Source organism: Mya arenaria, chromosome 2, assembly GCF_026914265.1.
Source record: "Mya arenaria isolate MELC-2E11 chromosome 2, ASM2691426v1".
NCBI lineage: Eukaryota > Metazoa > Mollusca > Bivalvia > Myida > Myidae > Mya > Mya arenaria.
In genome coordinates this window covers 43,316,210-43,336,130 of record NC_069123.1, presented here as the reverse complement: position 1 = coordinate 43,336,130, position 19,921 = coordinate 43,316,210, and the positions used below count along the sequence as shown (strand labels likewise).

At 33.8% G+C, this 19,921-nt stretch overlaps 1 protein-coding gene across 1 annotated transcript; it reads left to right on the top strand.

The window, feature by feature from the left end:
• Positions 1-197: 197 nt before the first annotated feature.
• On the top strand, positions 198-19,721 carry LOC128242113 (microsomal triglyceride transfer protein large subunit-like). The gene is made up of 19 exons (XM_052959157.1): positions 198-495; positions 2,389-2,573; positions 3,039-3,248; positions 3,588-3,704; positions 4,040-4,179; positions 5,185-5,279; positions 5,430-5,509; positions 5,809-5,969; positions 6,284-6,452; positions 7,148-7,258; positions 9,277-9,495; positions 9,674-9,891; positions 10,361-10,458; positions 11,135-11,256; positions 11,580-11,777; positions 12,059-12,213; positions 12,979-13,149; positions 13,951-14,104; positions 18,581-19,721. Exons 1-18 carry the CDS (start codon positions 432-434, stop codon positions 14,096-14,098), a joined length of 2,661 nt encoding a protein of 886 aa, XP_052815117.1. The 5' UTR covers positions 198-431; the 3' UTR covers positions 14,099-14,104; positions 18,581-19,721.
• Positions 19,722-19,921: the final 200 nt, after the last annotated feature.

Sequence of the window (19,921 nt, the reverse complement as noted above, 5' to 3'; positions counted from 1 at the left end):
TTATGGTCAGTATAAATATTATCTTACATAACATGAATCGAAATTGCCATAATCTTACATCATAGAGGAAGTATGCATAATATATCAAACATCATCTTTCTTAAGCATGCATTTAATTAAAGCAATGCGCTTGACTATGAGTCTGAGAAAATATGCCAGGCGTCTATAAATATCACATGCATGTAAACATTGTACACGTGTTTTGGTGGGAAATGTGTCCAAAAATATGTAAGATTTGAGATTGACAGTTGCACTTGCTAGGAGTGTATCCAGTGATAAAGGACACATCATACAAACTTTACTATCATTGCAATTTTCACAAGTGGGAGTCTGAACATTGGACTTTAACTTCAACGTCAGTTATCAAGTGGTTAACAGTGTGGATTGTGTTTTTACCAACACACTCGCACCATAGTGGACTATTGTGAATCATGGCAGCAGAATATAACTATATTATTTACATCTACTTTTTGGTTGCTATTTTAGCAATCCAAGGTATGTACTGAATTTATTAAAAAAAAATATTTCTTTGCAATGCTTCATAATGTTTGCTTTGAAGTAAAAAAAAAGAAGTTTATATGACATGGTTATTTTTGCATTTTGATGTTTTTAAGCATCACTTACCCTTTATATACATGTACTTTTATGTATTTCCACATAAACAGTGTAGGGTTAAAGGTCCAAGGTATTTTAATTTTCATATTTAATCCCAAAGAAAAAAGACTTAATGTTTGTTTGTTTGTTTGCTGCCTCACAATTAGATTACACAATTTACAGCACATGGTATTCCCATAAATAGAGGTGAGATTTATTAAATTTTATCAAAGGAAAAGAAAAAAAGGAACTTCTCATCATATGGTGAGGGATGAAACTAATATGGGTGAATGGCGGAATGTTAACAGAATGGATTTTAGGAACAGAATAACCATGATTTCTAAATACCCAAACATTGCATTTAATAAACTTCTGAATTTCTGTAAAATTCTGAATTTCTGTTCAAAATGTTAAGTTTTTGTTACTATGATCATCATGCCTATCTTCATAAATTTGTCCTTGTAAATGTTACAATTCGTTATGTAGCACACTTGGAGGTATAGATAAGTGCTCAAATTATGATATATGCATCTGTTTGTATCAGCATGAAGGCAAATTAATATAAGGTTGAACCATTACTATGTTCAATTTGCGACTGTTTCGGGACAACCGTTTTGACCGAACATAAGATACGGCTTAGGCGGTGTCGAACCACTTCAACTTCACTGAAGGGATTCAGGGTATTCATTAGAATTAGCGTCTGGCAGAAATGGATGGTTCAAATGGCTTTAGGGCCTATTCAAATTTGCATTTATTTTTTTTTTAAATCATCTTTTCTCGCTAATTATGGTACCTTTTCGCATCCCAGTGTGCAGTCAAGGACTAGTTTTATTTATGCAATAATGTTTTAATTTCAATCACCAAATCCATTTGAAACATGAATCATATAGGCGGTCTGATTTGAGTTAAAAGGCCATAATCAGATAGATGCAACCATCTGAATGATTTGACTAGCACATTTGAACTGTCAATACTCAACACAAAAGTTTACTTATAAATATGTTCTGAAGTTTGTTCAGAATGGCCCAGAACGCAGGAAATGAAGTGCTCGGAATATAAAGGGGTGTGTGGGGCATAACACCCAGATCCTCCTAGCATGATGGTTCACATTCTATTGGGATTATTTGTTCTGCTTTTGGTATCAATTCTATCGTATATGTAAAATATTCATGTTTGCACTTCAATGCACTGAAGTCTTTAATATGTCCATTACACTTTATCAAATGAAACCAAGGTGTACATTTCACTTTATAAAATGTCATCGGGGCGAATAATACACGTTTAGTGAAAACATATCTGTAGTTCTGACACTTCAGGGATGTTGTTTATTTTTAAACAGATAATGTCATACTTAAAAATTTAGCACAAAATGATAATCATAAACCGGTAAATCCTTTGACTCACAGATGTTTATGACAGGACAGGTCTGAAATTTCCACCAGTCTGAGGGTTATTAGAGTGAATTGTATTTGTGATATTTTGTTTCCATATTGAAACTAAAAGTTATCTGATTTAAATGTAGTCAACAATTTAAGTTATTGTATTTGTGATATTTTGTTTCCTTGTTGACAGTTGTACCCATGTGATATTTTGTTTCCTTGTTGAACCCATGTGATATTTTGTTTCCATGTTCGAATTGTTGTACCCATGTGACATTTTGTTTTCATGATGTACCAATGTGATATTTTGTTTCCATGATGTACCTATGTGATACTTTGTTTTTGGCATTGTACTCTTAAATCATCTTTTTTTAATACTGATCGGATGTTTCATTCTCTTGCTTGTTTTACACAGGAGAATCAGTACATTATGAGTTTGGCAAGACTTACAAGTACACATACGATACAAAAATCCTTTTTAATGAGGAATCTGGGCAGAAGGAGTCCCGGGCCCAGCAGGATGTGGGGCTGCGGATCAGACTGGAGTTTGACTTCACCCCACTTTTTGAAGGAGATGGTTCCCAGCTTGTTAGACTTCAGGTATGCAGTCAGTAGTGCTTTAAATTAACACAAGTTTGGCACTGGTAAAGGCTTGATTGACTTGTTCAAAATTAAAATTTACCGTAACATGACCAGACCTTTTCACCAATTTGAAAGCCAATCATTAAAGTATGCTTATCTAATTTTCGATGACTGCCCCTCTTAAAACAAATAAAGAGAACTGTCAAATTTAAGGCTTTTGAGCTAAATATGTAGTATGATATGTCACCTATTTAGTCCTAGGATGGGAAAAATATATACTTATGATATTGGGTTACATTAAAGCAAAAGAAAATTGATACACTTTAGAACATGTGCATTTGTCATTTCTTTCTAGGAAAAAAAATAGTGTCATTACCCATCATGACATTTTGTAATCTCTGTATGAAGCAATAAGTTCCAATAGCTGTTTAAGCTAAGAGTAAATTTGGTAAGTGGTAAATACTGCTTGGCAACCTTTTTCAGGTGTCTCAGGCTACCTTGACAAGTATGCACCGTGGTGGTATGGAGGGTCAGCTGCTGGACATGGTGAAACTACCTCTCTACTTTGAATACCAGGACGGGGAGGTCGGGCGCGTCTGGGCCATCGAGGGTGACTCTGTTTTCTGTACCAACATCAAGAAGGGGATTGTCTCCCTTTTCCAGCTACAGGCAACTGCAGGGGAGAGGACTGAGGTATGATTTAGGGTTAAGTTTTTATCTGAATCGTGTGTTTAAAAACATATTAGTTTGCAAAAATCTGACTGTGACTATGTCAACTTCTAAGAACTGACATGATAAATTATGGAATAACTCTTTGTGTTTATGCTGTATGATGCATATGCTGGTAGAATAGCAGTGCTACATTTTTTATGTTATACAAAAAAAGTACGCTATCCGTTTCGAGTGAAACATTCAAATTAGATAGTGCAGTCACTGGCTGAACGAAGTAGTTGGTTAGATTAAAAATTTAAAAAATGTTTTGTTTTGTGAAAGGTTACTTACTTTACATGAAATAAGTGTTATGTATTACAGTTGGATATATCAGGAGAGTGCAAGAGCATGTACAAAATATCTGGTCCTACCATTGTGAAGCAGAAACTGGAGTGTGATAACATGGAGATTGCCGGACTGCACTCTAATAAAAATGAGGTATACGACACATTCAAATCATATTAAAGAGTTTATTTACAATTTATGTTCAACAATATGATATATTTTGGACTCACTGTATTAATATATTTAGAGCAGAAGTTTTTAAACATCTTTGAGAGAATGTGCTTCTTAAACATGTGAAAAACATACACAGTTTTTAATAACATTTGATGTCATGCGGTAAAATTGGTTTAGATTGAGGTTTGACTTCAGGGGTTTTGTGATACTAAGGCCAGATGAACTAACATTTGGAACTTGGAACTTTGCAGACTTTAGTATATATTTATTAAATTAACTTGTTGAATTAACTTTAAAATCATTGGTTTCTGCAGGTTTTTGGTATCAGCACGCGGAGCAGTTCAACTTGGACATATCAACTGGAGAACAGCGTCATCCACAGTGTGATGGGGTCAGACCGACATGTCGCTGCTCTCAACATCCGCAGTACACTGAACTCCATGGTCCTTGCTGTGTATGATGATTTTTTTTTTTAAGTTTTGTTTGTGCGTCAAACAATTGCTTGTGAATGAAATAAAGTCTTCAGTTTTTATTGTATCTTAATCAAATTTTATACTGTACTTAGATATCTATAAGAGCTCATTTCCTTTCTTAATTAGCAAGAACCACCCATGCATGACTGGATTATGGCTCTTGAAATTATCAAAATTGCTCTTGTAGCCTAGTGAAAAATTACAGTCTAAGAGAGACAACCGGTACTCAGAGAGTGCAGTTCTCCCTTGTCTTGGAGGGTTGATTGAATATTGATGAGTACTCCATTTATAACGTGATGTTTACTAAACTGGCCAAAGGCCAGAAGAGCCTATGCAATAGTTCCATGTCCGTTCGCCTGTGCATCCATAAGCAATTGCATTTTCAGGTAGCTTAAACTAGTGAACTTGCACTATGTTGTCTATTACCATACATGCTCTGGATTCAATATGAATGAAAAAGTCTAGCCTGTAGAGCTCAGGTCTCCATGGGCCTCTTGTTTACTAAACATCAAACTTCATAAGCATAATAAAAAAAATGTTTCCAAACTTCGAGCATTGGCGAAAAAATATTCGGCTTTGAAAAAAAGAAAGATAAAAAGCATTTTCTTTAGTAATGTCTACCACATGGCCACATGGATGTCAGGCTGTTTTCTTTGATGTGAAATATTTAAATGATTAAAAAGTAAATTTAATAGTAGTTATAATCATTTTAAAGTATGCTTTTGTAGAAGAATAATCATACAATTCAGTTCATAGAATAAGACAAGCTTTTATATTTTGAAGAAATAGAATAGACCCTATTTTAAGAATTAAAACATGCATTATGATTATCTTCCTTGAAAAAATATTTGATGCCTACTTTTAATCATTTTGCTGACAAAATCATATGTGTTCAGTTACTTACTGTTATCTTTGAATGAATAGCTTGATGCATGCAAATATAAATTACTGGTACATTATCACAAGTTGTTTTGTCCATATAACAGGCAGAAGTTAACTCTGTTGAGTACCGAGCCAATGAATGATGCCGAAAAGCTCCCAGTGTCTGACTTTGAAGCGGCAGTTCAACTTATTAAGGATGGTATGAACAAAAATTGCTTTTAAAGATATTATTAAATTAAATTATTCATTTTGAATTATTAATGCTCTCTGAATGTATATAAGTAAATAAAGAAGTAGTTTTTTCTGAAAAAGTTTTGGTATGTAAACAAGATTTATTTTTTCTATGCAGGTTCCAACTACCCGCTGCTTGACATGCTATTACCAAGTGCCCCAGAGGTACAGACATGCACCCCAAACACATGCACAAAGGTAACAACTGAGTCATTTTAAATTACAAAGAATTGAAGCAATTAAATTATTCATAATTGATGATCGAACACACATATCCCCAGGCATTATAAATACAGAGCTAAAAATGTTTTATGTATTGGTTTTGTATGCCTATGTCATGATCTTGTAATTTTTTCACATGAGTGATACTTATATAACCTTAGTGAACAAATTGTTTTTTTAAAACCTTATTTAAGTTTGATACTAAATGAGCTTCTATAAATGTACATGTTCTTGGCCCTAGTGCAACCATGTCTAATGAAATGGTTTTTATGTAGCCCCAAGACCTGGTTGGCAAGGTGAAGGAAAGCCTAGTTAGTGAGAAGGTTGGATCAGCGGAATCTGCGTGTGCCTTCCTCAAAATGCTCAAGGCATTCAGGAACTCTGGCAAGGAGGCAATCTCTGAGACACTCACATCACATGATAGTTCTTACATTGTGTATGTTATGTAATACAAGTATTGTTTCTGTATTTGTATATGAAGTTAAAGAAGTGAGAATTATTTTTTTTCGGAATTTTGATCTCTATATCTATTTCATCTGTTTTAATTATAAATTAACTTGCATTTTACTGTTTTGCTTTTTTTCTTTGTATGCAGTTTATTTTGAAGCACAAAACAAGCTACAAAGATATAATACATGCACTTGCCAAAATGCTTCAACTTTTCAACAATTTAAACAGCATTGTCCTGTGCTCTTTTGATGATTTTTGATACAGATTCACATAAACATTTCTCACCCTTCTCCCGTGCAGGAGCCAGCTACTGGACGTTGGTGTTGCGACGCAAACGCCCGGGGCTCAGCGGGCTCTCATGGAGCTTCTCAACTTCGAAGAACAGAAGAATCTCATATACCCCCTCCGCTACCTCCTGGCCACCGCCTACACCACACACCCTGGGGATTACCTCATTAAAGATCTTCTTGTATGTTATTACCTCGTCTGTTGTTGTTTTTTGGCAGAAAATCAGTTAAGGATTTGTCATGTTTCCTGGGTAGAAACCATAACTGGTGTCCATTTTGAGAGGCCGTGAGAAAGTACCCCCGTGGGGATTGAACTAACAATCTCTTGGGTGAGAGGTGGACACATATTTTATAAGGGTGTTGCAGAAGTGGTGCTAAGTGTTAAAATCATAAAATAAGTTTTTTAAAACAAAACAAAAGAAATATTTGATCTTCTTAAGCAGTCAATATTTAGAAAGCAGAAGTTTGCATATATGCTGGTCTATATTAGGGCAGTGGGGTTCTACCAAAAAAGGACAGGATGCACCCTCCTAAAACTTATTGGCTATTACCCTGGTTCAGGCATTGGTCTTGTATTCTGTTGTGCTGTGCTTCACTTGAATCTTGAAGCAGTAAAGCATATATAATTATAGTTAAGCAGTTTTTTTACGTAAGACATTTTATTAAGAATGTGCCTAGAAAGGTGGAATTAAATCCCTGATATCTTGATGAAAGGCAGACATATAATCTTTATCCCAAGACTTTCTCATCTTCATGATTCATATTTTTGAATTTGTCTTTTCAGTAAAAGTGTTTTAGCTACAAGTTACAATTTTATTTTGTACATGTGTTTTAATAACAAATTATATTTTTTTTGCATTTTCTCATGTTTTAACAGGCTATGTTGCGTAATCGTCCCCCAAGCAGGGAGATTAAGGAGGGTATGGCTCTAGCGCTGGGAGCCGTCATCTACAGCTATTGTAGGGTACCGGAACAGTGTCAGAATGAGGTGGGTAGGGTTACATTCGGGGTGTTCTCAAATACTTGTAAATACTTTGCACATGGGTCTAGAAAGTACTTAAACTCGTTGTTTTTCATTGCCATATACTTTTATGATAAAAATAATGTGAGTGTCACTTTAAGATAAGATCAGAAAGAACAATTTGTTTACACAAAAATAAGTTGCAACAGAAGCAATTATTTATCATATTTTCTTTTGATAAACATGTCAAAGCAAAATCAACCTTAAGAGTTATAATGTTCCAAAGTGGAAAAAAGGACCCTGAGTTAAGTTCGTTCAATGCTCAGTGGTTCAAATTACAATCTCGACTGCACTGATGAGAAATAAATATATTTACATATAAACAGTGTATATAGAAATCAAACTAAATGTTAATTTACTGAATTTAACTAAATTCCTGATGGTTAAGTTAAAATAATTCATTTGATGCTCTTGCATGTTCATCGACTTGCTTTCAGTGGCTCATGTGTTTTGTGTCTGGTAGAGTCTTTGGAAAGTTTTGACTGTTGTAACAAATTCACAATACAGTGTAAAAACAATGTACTGAGAATGAATATATAGAAATGTGATAGCATGTACAAGTTATACCAAATGAGTTTGTGTATGAATACTGATATTCATTTTTTTAGCTCTACTGGCCAAAGGCCAGAAGAGCTTATGCGATGGTAATGTGTACGTAGTATGCGCATCCGTGCGGTCGTGCGTTCGTGCGTCTGTAAACAATTGGTTGTGAACACGATACAGTCTTTTGATTGTATCTCGATGAAACTTGTACAGTATCTAGATATCCATTAGAGCTCGGTTCCTTTCGAAAACCAGCCAGATCCGCCCATAAATGCCTAGATTATGGGCCATGAAAGTTTTAAAGAAATGCTTTCTATTTTTAGCCAGGTCTGCATGAGCGAATTCTATTTTTAGCCAAGTTTACATGTACATGTAAATTCAAGTCTAGAGTTAAGGGAGACAATTTGCAAGCCTAGGATTTTGAGAGACAATTTGCTTTTTGCTTCTGCAGTTGATTTTGTGAATAACTCTGCCTTGTTCTTGTTGAAAGCCCAAAGGCTATTTTTTAGCTTTAAGTTCTGTAGTTTGCGCATTCATCTTAACAAAATTGGTTGTGAATGTTTAAGTTATGCACCTGGTGTCATTACTGGCCACACCCAGGGTTCACAGTTTTGGTAAACATAAATCTGGAAAGGTTTGAAAATCTTTTTGTGTGTTCGTGCATCCATCTCAGCACAATTGATTGTGAATGTTTGTTCAAATTGATCAATGTTGTCCTAGGATGCCCTTGACTTTGACCTTTTGACCAACTTTTTTTAACTTTTAAAACTACAGAAATTTTTACTATGAGTACAGTTTTGAAAGCATTTTTTTTTTGTCAGATGACTTTTACTTGGCACATATTAAAATAGTTCATGCAACTAATCTGCTTACAATACTTTCTGGGCTCAGATGTTGAACGTGCTACGTTTTCAGGTAACCCAAACACAAAACATAAACTATATGTCTGTTGCCTTTTACCCATACATACATGCTGTAGATTGATATGACCACAAAAGCCATGCCAGTAGAGCATAGGCCCTTTTGGGCCTCTTGTTTATATGTATGTAGGTCATGATATCAACATTTATTCAAGCGCTGATGTTAACATTGTTTTACGTATCGATGAAATGGTTAAAATTGTTTGTATATGTATGTTTTGATGTTGTCAAAATAATTATATTCAAACTAGTTGAAATAATTGGTATAGCTGCAGATTTTTATTATTTTAAAGCTGAGTGAAAGGATTGATGTGAGTCCTGAAAACCATTTTATTCAGTTTTTAGCATTGATTTAAAAAAAAAATCCGCACAACAGGGGAGGGGGGATTATCCCCTCCTCGCCTCCCCAATACAAAATACCTTCTGACCCCTCTGAATTGGTATTGGTTACTGTAATTTTAATTCTATCCATTAGAAAAATTCTAATAAAAGGTTATAATTGTGTGACAAATTCACCTGCAGGTTGTAAAAGAATATGAGAGCCTCATTCTGGAGCAGTACAAAGCCTGCAGTAGCGAGGAGTGTCGTCTGTTGTACATCCGCTCAATGGGTAACTCAGGCCTGCCACAGTTTACAGACACAATATTCGAGGCGATCAGAGACAAGTCGGGGAGCTCAATGATGGGATTTACTGCTGTACAAGCATTACGGAGGATTCCTGGCCAATATATTGGAGAATTGGTAAATGGTTTAACTAAGCTTTAGTCAAAACTGTATATTTTGAATTTTAATTCATTAAAAAAAATTAGTGGGTCAGGATTTGACTCCTTATCTCTTCAGTTATTTTTTTTTTTTGCATCAGGAGACCTGAAAATAATGATCATAACATATTTTTGAGTTTCATTGATCATAATTTCAGGAACAACAGGTTTTATTAAAGATCTTCCACCAAACTGAGCGCACCTATGATAGTTCTGTCCGCGCGTCTGCAGCGGAACTGTTGCTTGGACAGAACACATCAAAGTCCACCGTCATCAACATTCTGCTGTCAGCCATGCATGACCAGAAACAGCATGAGTTATCCACCTTTATACTCAGGAAGATTGTGGATTTAGCTAGATATGATAAGCAATTAAGGTAGGCCAGGCAATTCATCTATCAATTACATGCATATTTATTCAAATTAATGGTTTCATGGCAACACTGATATTGATAGATCAAACATATAAAACATAATTTGCAAATTCAAGCAATCTATTGAATGTGTCTGTTTAAAATGGAAAGTTTGAAATTTACTCTTGTAAAATAAGTTTATGTTTGGATTCACACTTCCAACTTTCACCAATAAAATGATAAATGTCTAACAGCCCTTTCTGTTGCATAAAATAATTCACTAAAAACTTCACTTTACTTAATAGAACTCCGCAACTCTAGTCCTTAAACAAATTGTTTTTTTTAAGGGAATAGCCCTCTTGCTCCATTTATTCTCAGCAAAAATCCATTATTAAGAGTGGCCTTAGGTAGAATCCCCCCCAACCCCCACCCCCAAAAAGGTTCCCAGGTGCAAATGAATTAGGTTTATCATGATCCTTTTGTTTATTTTCAGGGATATATTGTTAAATTTATTAAATGATCCATCCATAAACAACTACAATATCTGGGCGCAGAGGGGAAAATCTTCCGCATTCAGCAGCTTACTCACAGGTACCCATCTTTCGAGCATTTAAACGTTAGATTTTTAGCATTAATATTATGGGGAGAAAAAGAAAAGTTGTTTTATTGGTATTTTTTTTTCAGCAAAAATTGCAAAAGGGCTAGCCTTTCTGTTTTGGGAAATTTTAACACTTGCATCATAAAGTTGGGGGAAAAAGTTCTGACAATAAAACTGAAAGTGACCAGAGAAGAAAAAGTTATGGGTTGTTAACTTCATTGCTGATCTCCTTTTGTTCTTAATTTATCTTTTAATTTTAGCAATGGTTACATCCTGAAATCTAATGCTATTTTATTACCTTTTGGGTCACAAAATTGCTAAAGTTTGGGAAATTCCATGTAGCAAATTGGAAAAGTTTGGTAATTGGGAAGCAGCCTAGTTCAGTGCAAATAAAATATTGAAAGCGAAAAAGCCTAGGGTGTCATTGTTTATTTGCTGTCTTGGATTTATATGTCCTAATGTTTGTACAGAAATATTGTACATGCTTTTAAACACAGGTTTTACACCATCTATCAAAAATCAAGATGATGAGTCCTCCTCACTTGTTTAACTTCATTAATTTTTAGCCTGATATTTTTAGCCTGATTATAAGTTTAGATAGTACATGTATGGACAAATCTTGTTGTATTACATAACCAATTATGATGACAATATTTAAAAACTTTCCAGAGACAGCTGATGCCAATGCAACGTACGGGCTTTACATGGAGATGGCGAGGTCTGGGGTCATGAAGAAAAGTGCCATGGACGTCAACATTGTGAATAAAGACTCTGTTCAGAGACTTCTTAGTGTAAGTACCTCATATTCATTTTCCTAATTTGTGTCAACTCTGCGTTTCAAAATTTTGTACAACAAAATTAACTTCTTCAGAGTTAGTGTACATGTAGGCCGGTTCATAGTTTGGAACACACTTACATGCATGTGTAATTTCAGTTGTAGTTCTCCATTTTGTTGGATTCAAAAGTTCCTACATCTAGGGACCTAAAGTATAATCTTTTCATAGATAATGTTGTTATTCTTTGGTGAATTTTAATTGTTCATTGGAAGTGTGGTCTTCAGTTTCATGCATGGAGTGAAGAGTTTAAGACTCAACATTTCACTGTTTCATTACAGTTTGGTATCTATGCATCTGGCTTGGAGTCTCTGGTTGGCGAGACGCCAGACCCAGAGGAGGGGGAGGAAGAGGCTACCGCCGGGCTTGGGCTCAAAATCCTTGACGTCTTGTTGCCACCTGTAGAATTTTTCAGGGGCTCTGGGGGCCTCATGTCCGCAGTGTGGAACGCACCTACAGAGCCTGTCTCAGCCCTTCAGGTAACATACTTGCTAAACAAATGAGAGGGGCTTACCATGAAGATTATTTTTACAAATATTGATATTATTTGAAACAATTTTAGATGTGCGCTCTATAGATTAAGAAATAGACTCATATTTCATGGATTGTTGTAGATTGGTTGTTTTCTTTAATGTAAAGACTCAAGGCTTTGGCTTGTAATATTTCAACTTTTAGTTGTGTTTTTCCCATTAAGATGTTACATATCTATCATGAAATGTTAATAGTTAAATAAATCAGTTCGATATTGCACATGTTGTAGGTGACGATGCTGCTTCAGGACCACAGTGAGCGGTTCCACCTGGGTAATGGGCTCGTTGTAGAGCTGACTGTGCTTGGGGCAGTATCAATCGACCTCACAGGAGCTGTTTCAATATCTCTCTGGAACAGGAACTCGCAATCTCTAATTAGAAACAGGTACATAAGTAAACCAACACTCGCCTGGTTTCAATCTACAAATTGATATTACATGAACTGGAACTGTATTCGGACATAAAATATCTATTACAAAAGGATCAATATCTATTATAGTGTCGTTCAGATAACATTTTGTGCAGAATTTAATTGCCTAGTACTACATTTGCTTTAAAGGGACTGTACACCAGATTGGCACTAAAAAAAGTTTTTTTCTGTAACGAATCTCAAGACAATTATTTAATGAAATGTGTTACTCTTTGATATCATAATTGTAAAAAAAAATATCAAAATGTCAAAAATAATCGAGTCGGAGACAGGGTTCGAACCAGTGTCGCCAAAATTGCAGTACAGTGTTATATCCACTATGAAGGCTTACCACAAACAGTTGGAACATTTAAGCTATATACCTAACTTGGTTATATCACGTGATAACATTGACTAGCCAATCACGCATTAGGAATGAATTCTACTAGGTAGATATACCTAGTAATATTTTTTAATGGAAAAATACGAAGAAACAGTGAAAAATAAATTAATTGTAAACTATGTGGTACTTCAGTTAGTAAGATTCAATGCATTGTACACATCAATACCAAGCTTATGTCAGTTATCGACAATTTTCTTTTTTTTCGCTATTTCATCATACAGAGTACAGCCCCTTTAATGCTTAAAACTGGTTCAGTACAGAATGTTTAAATATTAGGTAAGTAGTTTGAGTTTTAGTTGTTTGAGAAGTGAAAAAATAAATGTTTGCATAACTTTCAGTGGTGCAATGGTAATTGAAGGGACAATGAAGCTGGACTCAGAGATGGGGCAAGCAGGCGCTGTTTTCACAGCTGAGGGAGAATCATATATCGATTTTGAAACCGATGTCGATTTTTACAACACTCCATTTAAAATGTGCATGCAGATGAAACGTCCAAAAACATCTTTCAAGTAAGTAAAATTTTGTTTTTATTTTTATCATTAATACATATATTCATACCAGTCTATAAAAAATGAGAATTATCCAAAATATATATTTTTTGCTATTTCATTCATTGAGTAAATAAGTTTGACATACTCAGTGTATGTATACCACGTGATAAAATGCGTCATAAATGCTACGTCGGAGGCCAACAATTTGTTTCGAATGAAGACTTCAAATAAAGATAACATCAGTATTTCTTCAATATTTTAAATGAAATATAGCGCAGTCTACACAGCTGACAGAGACCCGCCTTCGGTCTTTTACCAGAGTTTGATTAATAGTTTAGTTTGTTTAAACACTTCAACAAACCTTTTCACAAAACGGCCATGTGACGGAGCACTGTCAAAACATAACTTTGGAAACAGGTTTGTCGAGGTGTTTGATGAAGCTAATCATCTAATTAAACGAAGGTGGTGCTCCTTAAGCAGCATAGACTGCCCTTTGTTTCATTTAAATGGTGTAGTAAGAGAAAAGTTATTTATGTTTTAAGTCTTCATTTTAAGCAAAATGTTGCCTTCTGATGTAGCTTTTATGACGTAATTTAGCACATGGTATACACACACTGATACTTGTCACTATTTATAGTTGTTTTAAAAGAACAGGTTAAATCTTATACAATTTCAATTTGTTCAAATTTCTCTAGTTTTGAAGAAATTTTGTTGATTTGTTAAAATATTTCCTAAAATTTGGAAATCCATATTTGTCATGAAACTAGTTCTAGTGACCAATTTGTTGCAAATGAAAAACAACATTATTTCTTATTATAGGCATACTTTCAACAAGTTTGAAAAAGCGACAAAGTTTGACAGAAAATACAAGTCCACTTTACGACGTGTATCTCATATAGATGGACTCTCTTACTTCCTTAGCCCGAAAAATTCAGATGAATGCAAAGCATTACTAGTCGACAAGTAATCTGTGGTAAGTCGGCTTCGTTTTTGTTTGACCATTTAGATGTTTCAGGTTTCTGACTTAAGCAGGTTATTTATAAGATAACAATGTTTATAACTTTATAGTTTTTGCCATATCACTCGAGTCGCTCAGGAGTTACGGCCCTATTTGTAAAAAATTAACTAAATTTCTTTGTCGACAGTTTAACATGAACAGCCTGTAGCCTGTAGCCTATGATCACCAAACTTGGTTAGAATATTTATTGTATCGCATTGTATTTATTCAATTAAGCAAACGTATTGCAGCATACATGATCCAACGAGATATGATCCACAAATTAACAGCTTTCACCTTCACTCTTTAACTTGGCAACCAGTAGCCAATGATAACAAAACTGAGTAATGATGTTTGTGAGCATAACAGAGAAGTTGAGGTCCTCTTACCAGCATGATCACTCCTTACACCTCAGATTTACGGCCCTTGAAATGCCAAATGTCTGCTTCAAAAACTGTATCTCTTGTTCCATTTGTTTCAAACTTGTACGAAATGCCCCTTTGTCAACTGAGTGTATAAATTTATTTTCACTTTTCAAAATCATTATCCTTTGAAGTAGTGATTGTTTGGGTATTCGCTAGTACAATTTTCAATTAAATTAAATGGATGTAAAAAACGTTGGTTCAATGAAGGAAAAAAAGGGAGCAGGACTTTTCAACCCCAAGACTTTTCAACCCCTTCTCAAAACGAAGACTTTTCAACCCTTAGACTTTTCAACCCCTATTTCAAAGACTTTTCAACCCCTACCTGTTTGGACTTTTCGACCCCTATATCAAAGACTTTTCAACCCCTAGTTGACATATTTTAATAGCAATATTGAAGACTTTTCAACCCCTATATCAAAGACTTTTCAACCCCTATTATTTTTTGTCAGCCAGGTGTTGTCTTTATTATTTTATTTTTTTTGGCAAGAAACTTAACAAATTTCACAAATTGTTTTTGAAATACAATTAAAGATTTGTTAGTGTTATTTGTTACTTTTTACTACAAAGTATTGGATAAAATTTAGACAAAGGTGTTGCATTGATTTACTAATCACTTGTTTGATGAAGGCAAATAATACCTTTGATTAAATATATGATTTTTTTAAACAGTGGATTTGCTTAACTAGAATATATATTACTCAAAATGTGCTCTAGCTGGCATCTAGCCATTAGTTGCAATACCTCACATGATGATGTGAGTATAAATTTAAATACCAGAATTGAAAAAAAACTGCAAAAGAAAATAAATGCAAAGAAGGATTTACGGAGCAATCTCCATTTGCTTGTAGAACACCCATAAAAACCCCTACTTGAAAATTTGTTAAACTTTTATTACTTTTAAAAAAGGTCAGCGGTCGAAACATTTTGTTGTAGTACCATATTGCTATTTCAGTACAGTTCAATTTTAGTTGCTGATAATGAAATCAATAAACTCTGAGCACTGGGGGGTAGGGTAAATAAGTTAAATTATTTTTGTTCAGTATTTTTGTTCAGTTTTTAAATCCGAAAATCATACATAAAATTTAACAAGCTGCTCAAAGTTTAAAATGATGGCCATCAGGGTATTACAACCTTAATTTGAACTGTCATTTTCAAGTCACTATAACCTAAATAAAAAGGTGTCATGAAGCCCCTTAATCCCTTAAGAATTTATGACCATGTCGCACTTGCTGCCCATTAACGGATGTGCGACCTTCATCCAATTCTTTAATTGCATAAAACAATACAATGCTTATAGCATTTTTTTACATATATATATATTAAAATATGAAGCCAATTTAAGCTGCACTCTCACAGATATACCATTTTCACAACTTTTTTTAATTTTTGTCTTGGAAAGAGCAAATTTTTGCGTAAATATCTACAAACCAATAATAAAAGATTGCTGAAAAAAGATCAGATCGCAGATTTACAAATTTCCGTTCGAAAATTAATGTTTTATGGCATAAGCCGTTACTAACGGTTTAAGAAAAATGCATAAAATATCAATTTTGGATCTTTTTTTTTGTCAGCAGTCTTGTATCACTAGTTGCCATCGATTTTCGCTAAAATTGGCTCGTTCCAAGGCAAAAAATAGATTAGTTGTCAAAACGTTCAATATGTGAGAGTACAGCTTTAATAATAGAATGATTTTTTTAATCTGAGAAAAAAACATTAATACAATCTTATGGCACACTGGTATATGTTTGTAACATTTTATCAACACATTTTAAAAGCAGTGATAAAACCCCTTTTATTCTTTCGGCCATAATGTTGTTTATTCACTGTTTAAAACTGTTTCATCTAGGTTTGATATAATTATTATTCTATGTTATTCTATTTGTAATTTGAAAGCATTTGAAACTCAATATATACTTTTGTATTTCTGCTAAATATAGATATTTTGAAAAATTGTGAAGAATTTTATTTGAAGTTCAACACATTTAGGTGTATTTTTTATTGATGAAAAAATATGCTTTAAAAAATGTTTATTAATTCTATGTATTTTGGACAAACTAAAAGAAAAAAAATAAATATTCTGTTTCAATTAATTGTGGGAGCAGTACCATGCACATGATATAATGTGTGAGGATTTCCTCAGGGAGATAGAAGATTTATTGCTAAGCGACTAAACAGCTTTTAATGAACAGTCATTCTTTTTTATATTTATTTCCATGTATTATTTTATGAATTATTGTATTAGCATGTGTTCTTATGTATATTTTATATGTATTTCATATTTGTTATGTATTTTCTTTGAACTAATTGTTGCATTTTTATTCTAACTATATTCTTGATTTTAAAAAAAAAATCAAAATAAATTGCTTATTGTTGTAGGTAGTATAAAAAAAGGTGAGAATTTAAGGCGTTGAAAAGTCTTTGTTTATTAGGGGTTGAAAAGTCTTTGTTTTGAGGGGGGTTGAAAAGTCTTAGCACTTTATGGGTTGAAATGACAAAGGGGTTGAAAAGTCTTTGATTTCACAAATCACAAAGGGGTTGAAAAGTCTTGGGGTTGAAAAGTCTGACAGCCGGAAAAAAACACTTTTGGCATTTGTGGTGCATCATACTGCAATAAACTAAAAAACAATTGTGCCACATCATGCTTTTTACTTATTTGTAACAGTGTCTTGATTTCAAAGACCCTGCAACATATTGAGTTCGTAGGATCCTGCAGATTGTTAACACCTTATACTGATAACATCACACATTCCAAATAAATAACAGAACTTAAGATAAGGACTGTGCCAGGGGATGAATCCATTATGACCCTGCTGGGACTTATAACTGACCAATTATTATTAGGGTGCTGCCATGGTCAAGCAGATGGCTGGGTCAAGTTAAATAGTTTATGCTTGGTGTTGTCTTGTCCTTTTGTTTTAACATTTGGAGCTCACTGGCCTAAAACATTTACAGAATTATCGAACATGAGTTCATGTATTAAGATGCTTGTGTTTTGATAAGTTGACATTATGATGAGTATGGTCCATCTATATTAATTGTATATTATACACACTATCTGATGATTTCAAAATATTTGAAAATATGTTAGATAGGACAGGATAGGGTGGCAAATACAGTTCCATTGGGCCCAGGATGGCTGCAGCCTTCCCTCCCAATATTCTTTCATTTACAATTTGGGTGGGAAACTTACTAGAGATTGTTTATCTGGTGTGTTTATCTCTGGCAAGTTGACCAGAGAATGTGGCTGATAACATTAATGGGCTCTTCATCAGATTATCAGGGAGCAAGTTGTCTTTAATTGTGTATATAGTTTGTAGCTAAAATGTATGTCTCCATCTGTTAATTGTACATAACATTGCACAATATCAAAATTTTAAATGGTATTTTAAATTGTTATCAATTTTTCATTCCCTGGACTTTATTTTAGTTTATTTGGTGAATTATTTTTTCTGATGATTAAAAAATCTGTGAAGTATAATTGTAAAGAACCCTTGAGGGTTCTCAATGTTTGTATGAAATATGTATGTAAAATATCTAGATCTAACATCAATCAGAATTCCTGCCCTTGTAGCTGGTCTATCTGATAAGCCATTTGTCTGTCCTTCAAATCAACAGCTGTGGGAAAATGAGACATGAGTAACCATGGAAACACATTCATGCAATTGCTTAGAAACATCTGAGTTTCTCAGAAATGACTTTAGTACCCATGTTTCATGTTTTTTTGTAGATTATGTATTATTGTAAACTTTCAGGATAGTGAAAGAGTGTATTTTATACATGTTTCATTATGTGATGTGCAATAGAATTTGCAGGAGAAATCATACTTCAATTAAAATGTATGCATCAAACATGGCAGTTTACTTTTAAGCTCATTTCTTCAAATCTAATAAACATTTGGAACTTGATTTTGCAAGTGTATAAATTATGTCTGTGAGCAAATCTTGTATGTATTATTGTTTGTTTAAAAATCATTACATTTGTTACAGTACATAGTGGTGTTATCATGGCTGATGTTTTGCCATTTCAGATATCCTTACCAAATCAAGGTTAGCTTGCCATTTAGAAGAGGAACCGTCTGAGTCGACCAACATTTTGCTGACCCACTTAACATTATTTGTCATACATGTATTTATTTCATTCTCTCAAATTCATATTCAAATCTGTAATGTGTAAGAATGAGAAAATTGAAAATTTGAGAACCATTTAAAAGGTGTCATTTATTATTATTACTATTTGTATTCATTGAATATGTATGCTAGTCTTGTCACCAGTCTCGACAATTTCTTATTTTATTGCTTTGTATCATTCTGCTGTAAACTGTACATTTTTGTCAATGATACCCATCCATTTAAGTTTAAAGGCTGTCCAACCTTAATGTTTATTGTTCAAAATGTAGCTAAGTTTATTTATATGCTGTAGATGTGGGTTTTTGTAAAAACAATACTTTTCATGATAAATGCTGCAAAATGACATTTGAAACAATACAGAATTTAAATGAGTAATAGTTACTACATAACCCTTGTTATCGAAATTATACCTGAGCTTTGTAAAAGCGCTTCTGCATGATAATATGATTTCAATCATGAGGGAAGTAGGTGAAGTTGGTGCTTTGTACCATGTGTTCAATAACTGGCATGTGTATAAGTGAATAGCATTGTAATTTATCCACACAATAGTTATTGCACAGTTGGTTTAAACAGTACCGATATTTATTTTAAAGATGTCAGACCTTTTACAAATATACTAAATTTAAATGATGAGGAAGTCAAAGGCTTATAAGGAGCCTAATTCCTAAAGGCAATGGCTTATATGCATCCTGTTTCCTAAATCACAACAAAAAGACACACTCCAATATGGTACAAGTATGATAATATACCTATGATTTTTTTTTAATAATGAAGGGAATAATTGCACTTTTTTACAGTACACAATAATCAGTTGCTATGTTATGCATGAATTTTGTCACTTTGCTCAATGGATACTTGGAAGTTGTATAATTGTTTCCCCACTGTATGTCTACATATCGTTGTATGTCTGAAAAAAAGGACACGTTTTTTAAAACATCAGTATTTCAGTATAGTGCAATTCTGTTTGTGCCAAACACTAAACACTACGTATACAGTACAAAAAATTATGCAAGAAAAAAGCAATAAAACTTATGAACACATGTTCTTGTTTCTGTATTGTATGAGAAAGCTGATTGTTTTTTCAACTGCGTAATCGGCACAACTTTTAGCACTTTTGGATTCGAAAGTTGCAAAATTGCAACAGCTGGGGGCATCATCCGAGCCCTTTGGATTGTAAAATAATTTCTATTTTTATATTAAATCAACCTTTTCATTGACATAATCACAAACATGTGACAGCC

Coding starts and splice junctions, on each gene's coding strand:
- LOC128242113 (XM_052959157.1), top strand. CDS start 432: ATGGCAGCAGAATATAACTATATTATTTACATCTACTTTTTGGTTGCT. Junction 496..2,388: donor TGCTATTTTAGCAATCCAAG/GTATGTACTGAA, acceptor TGTTTTACACAG/GAGAATCAGTACATTATGAG. Junction 9,892..10,360: donor AGATATGATAAGCAATTAAG/GTAGGCCAGGCA, acceptor GTTTATTTTCAG/GGATATATTGTTAAATTTAT.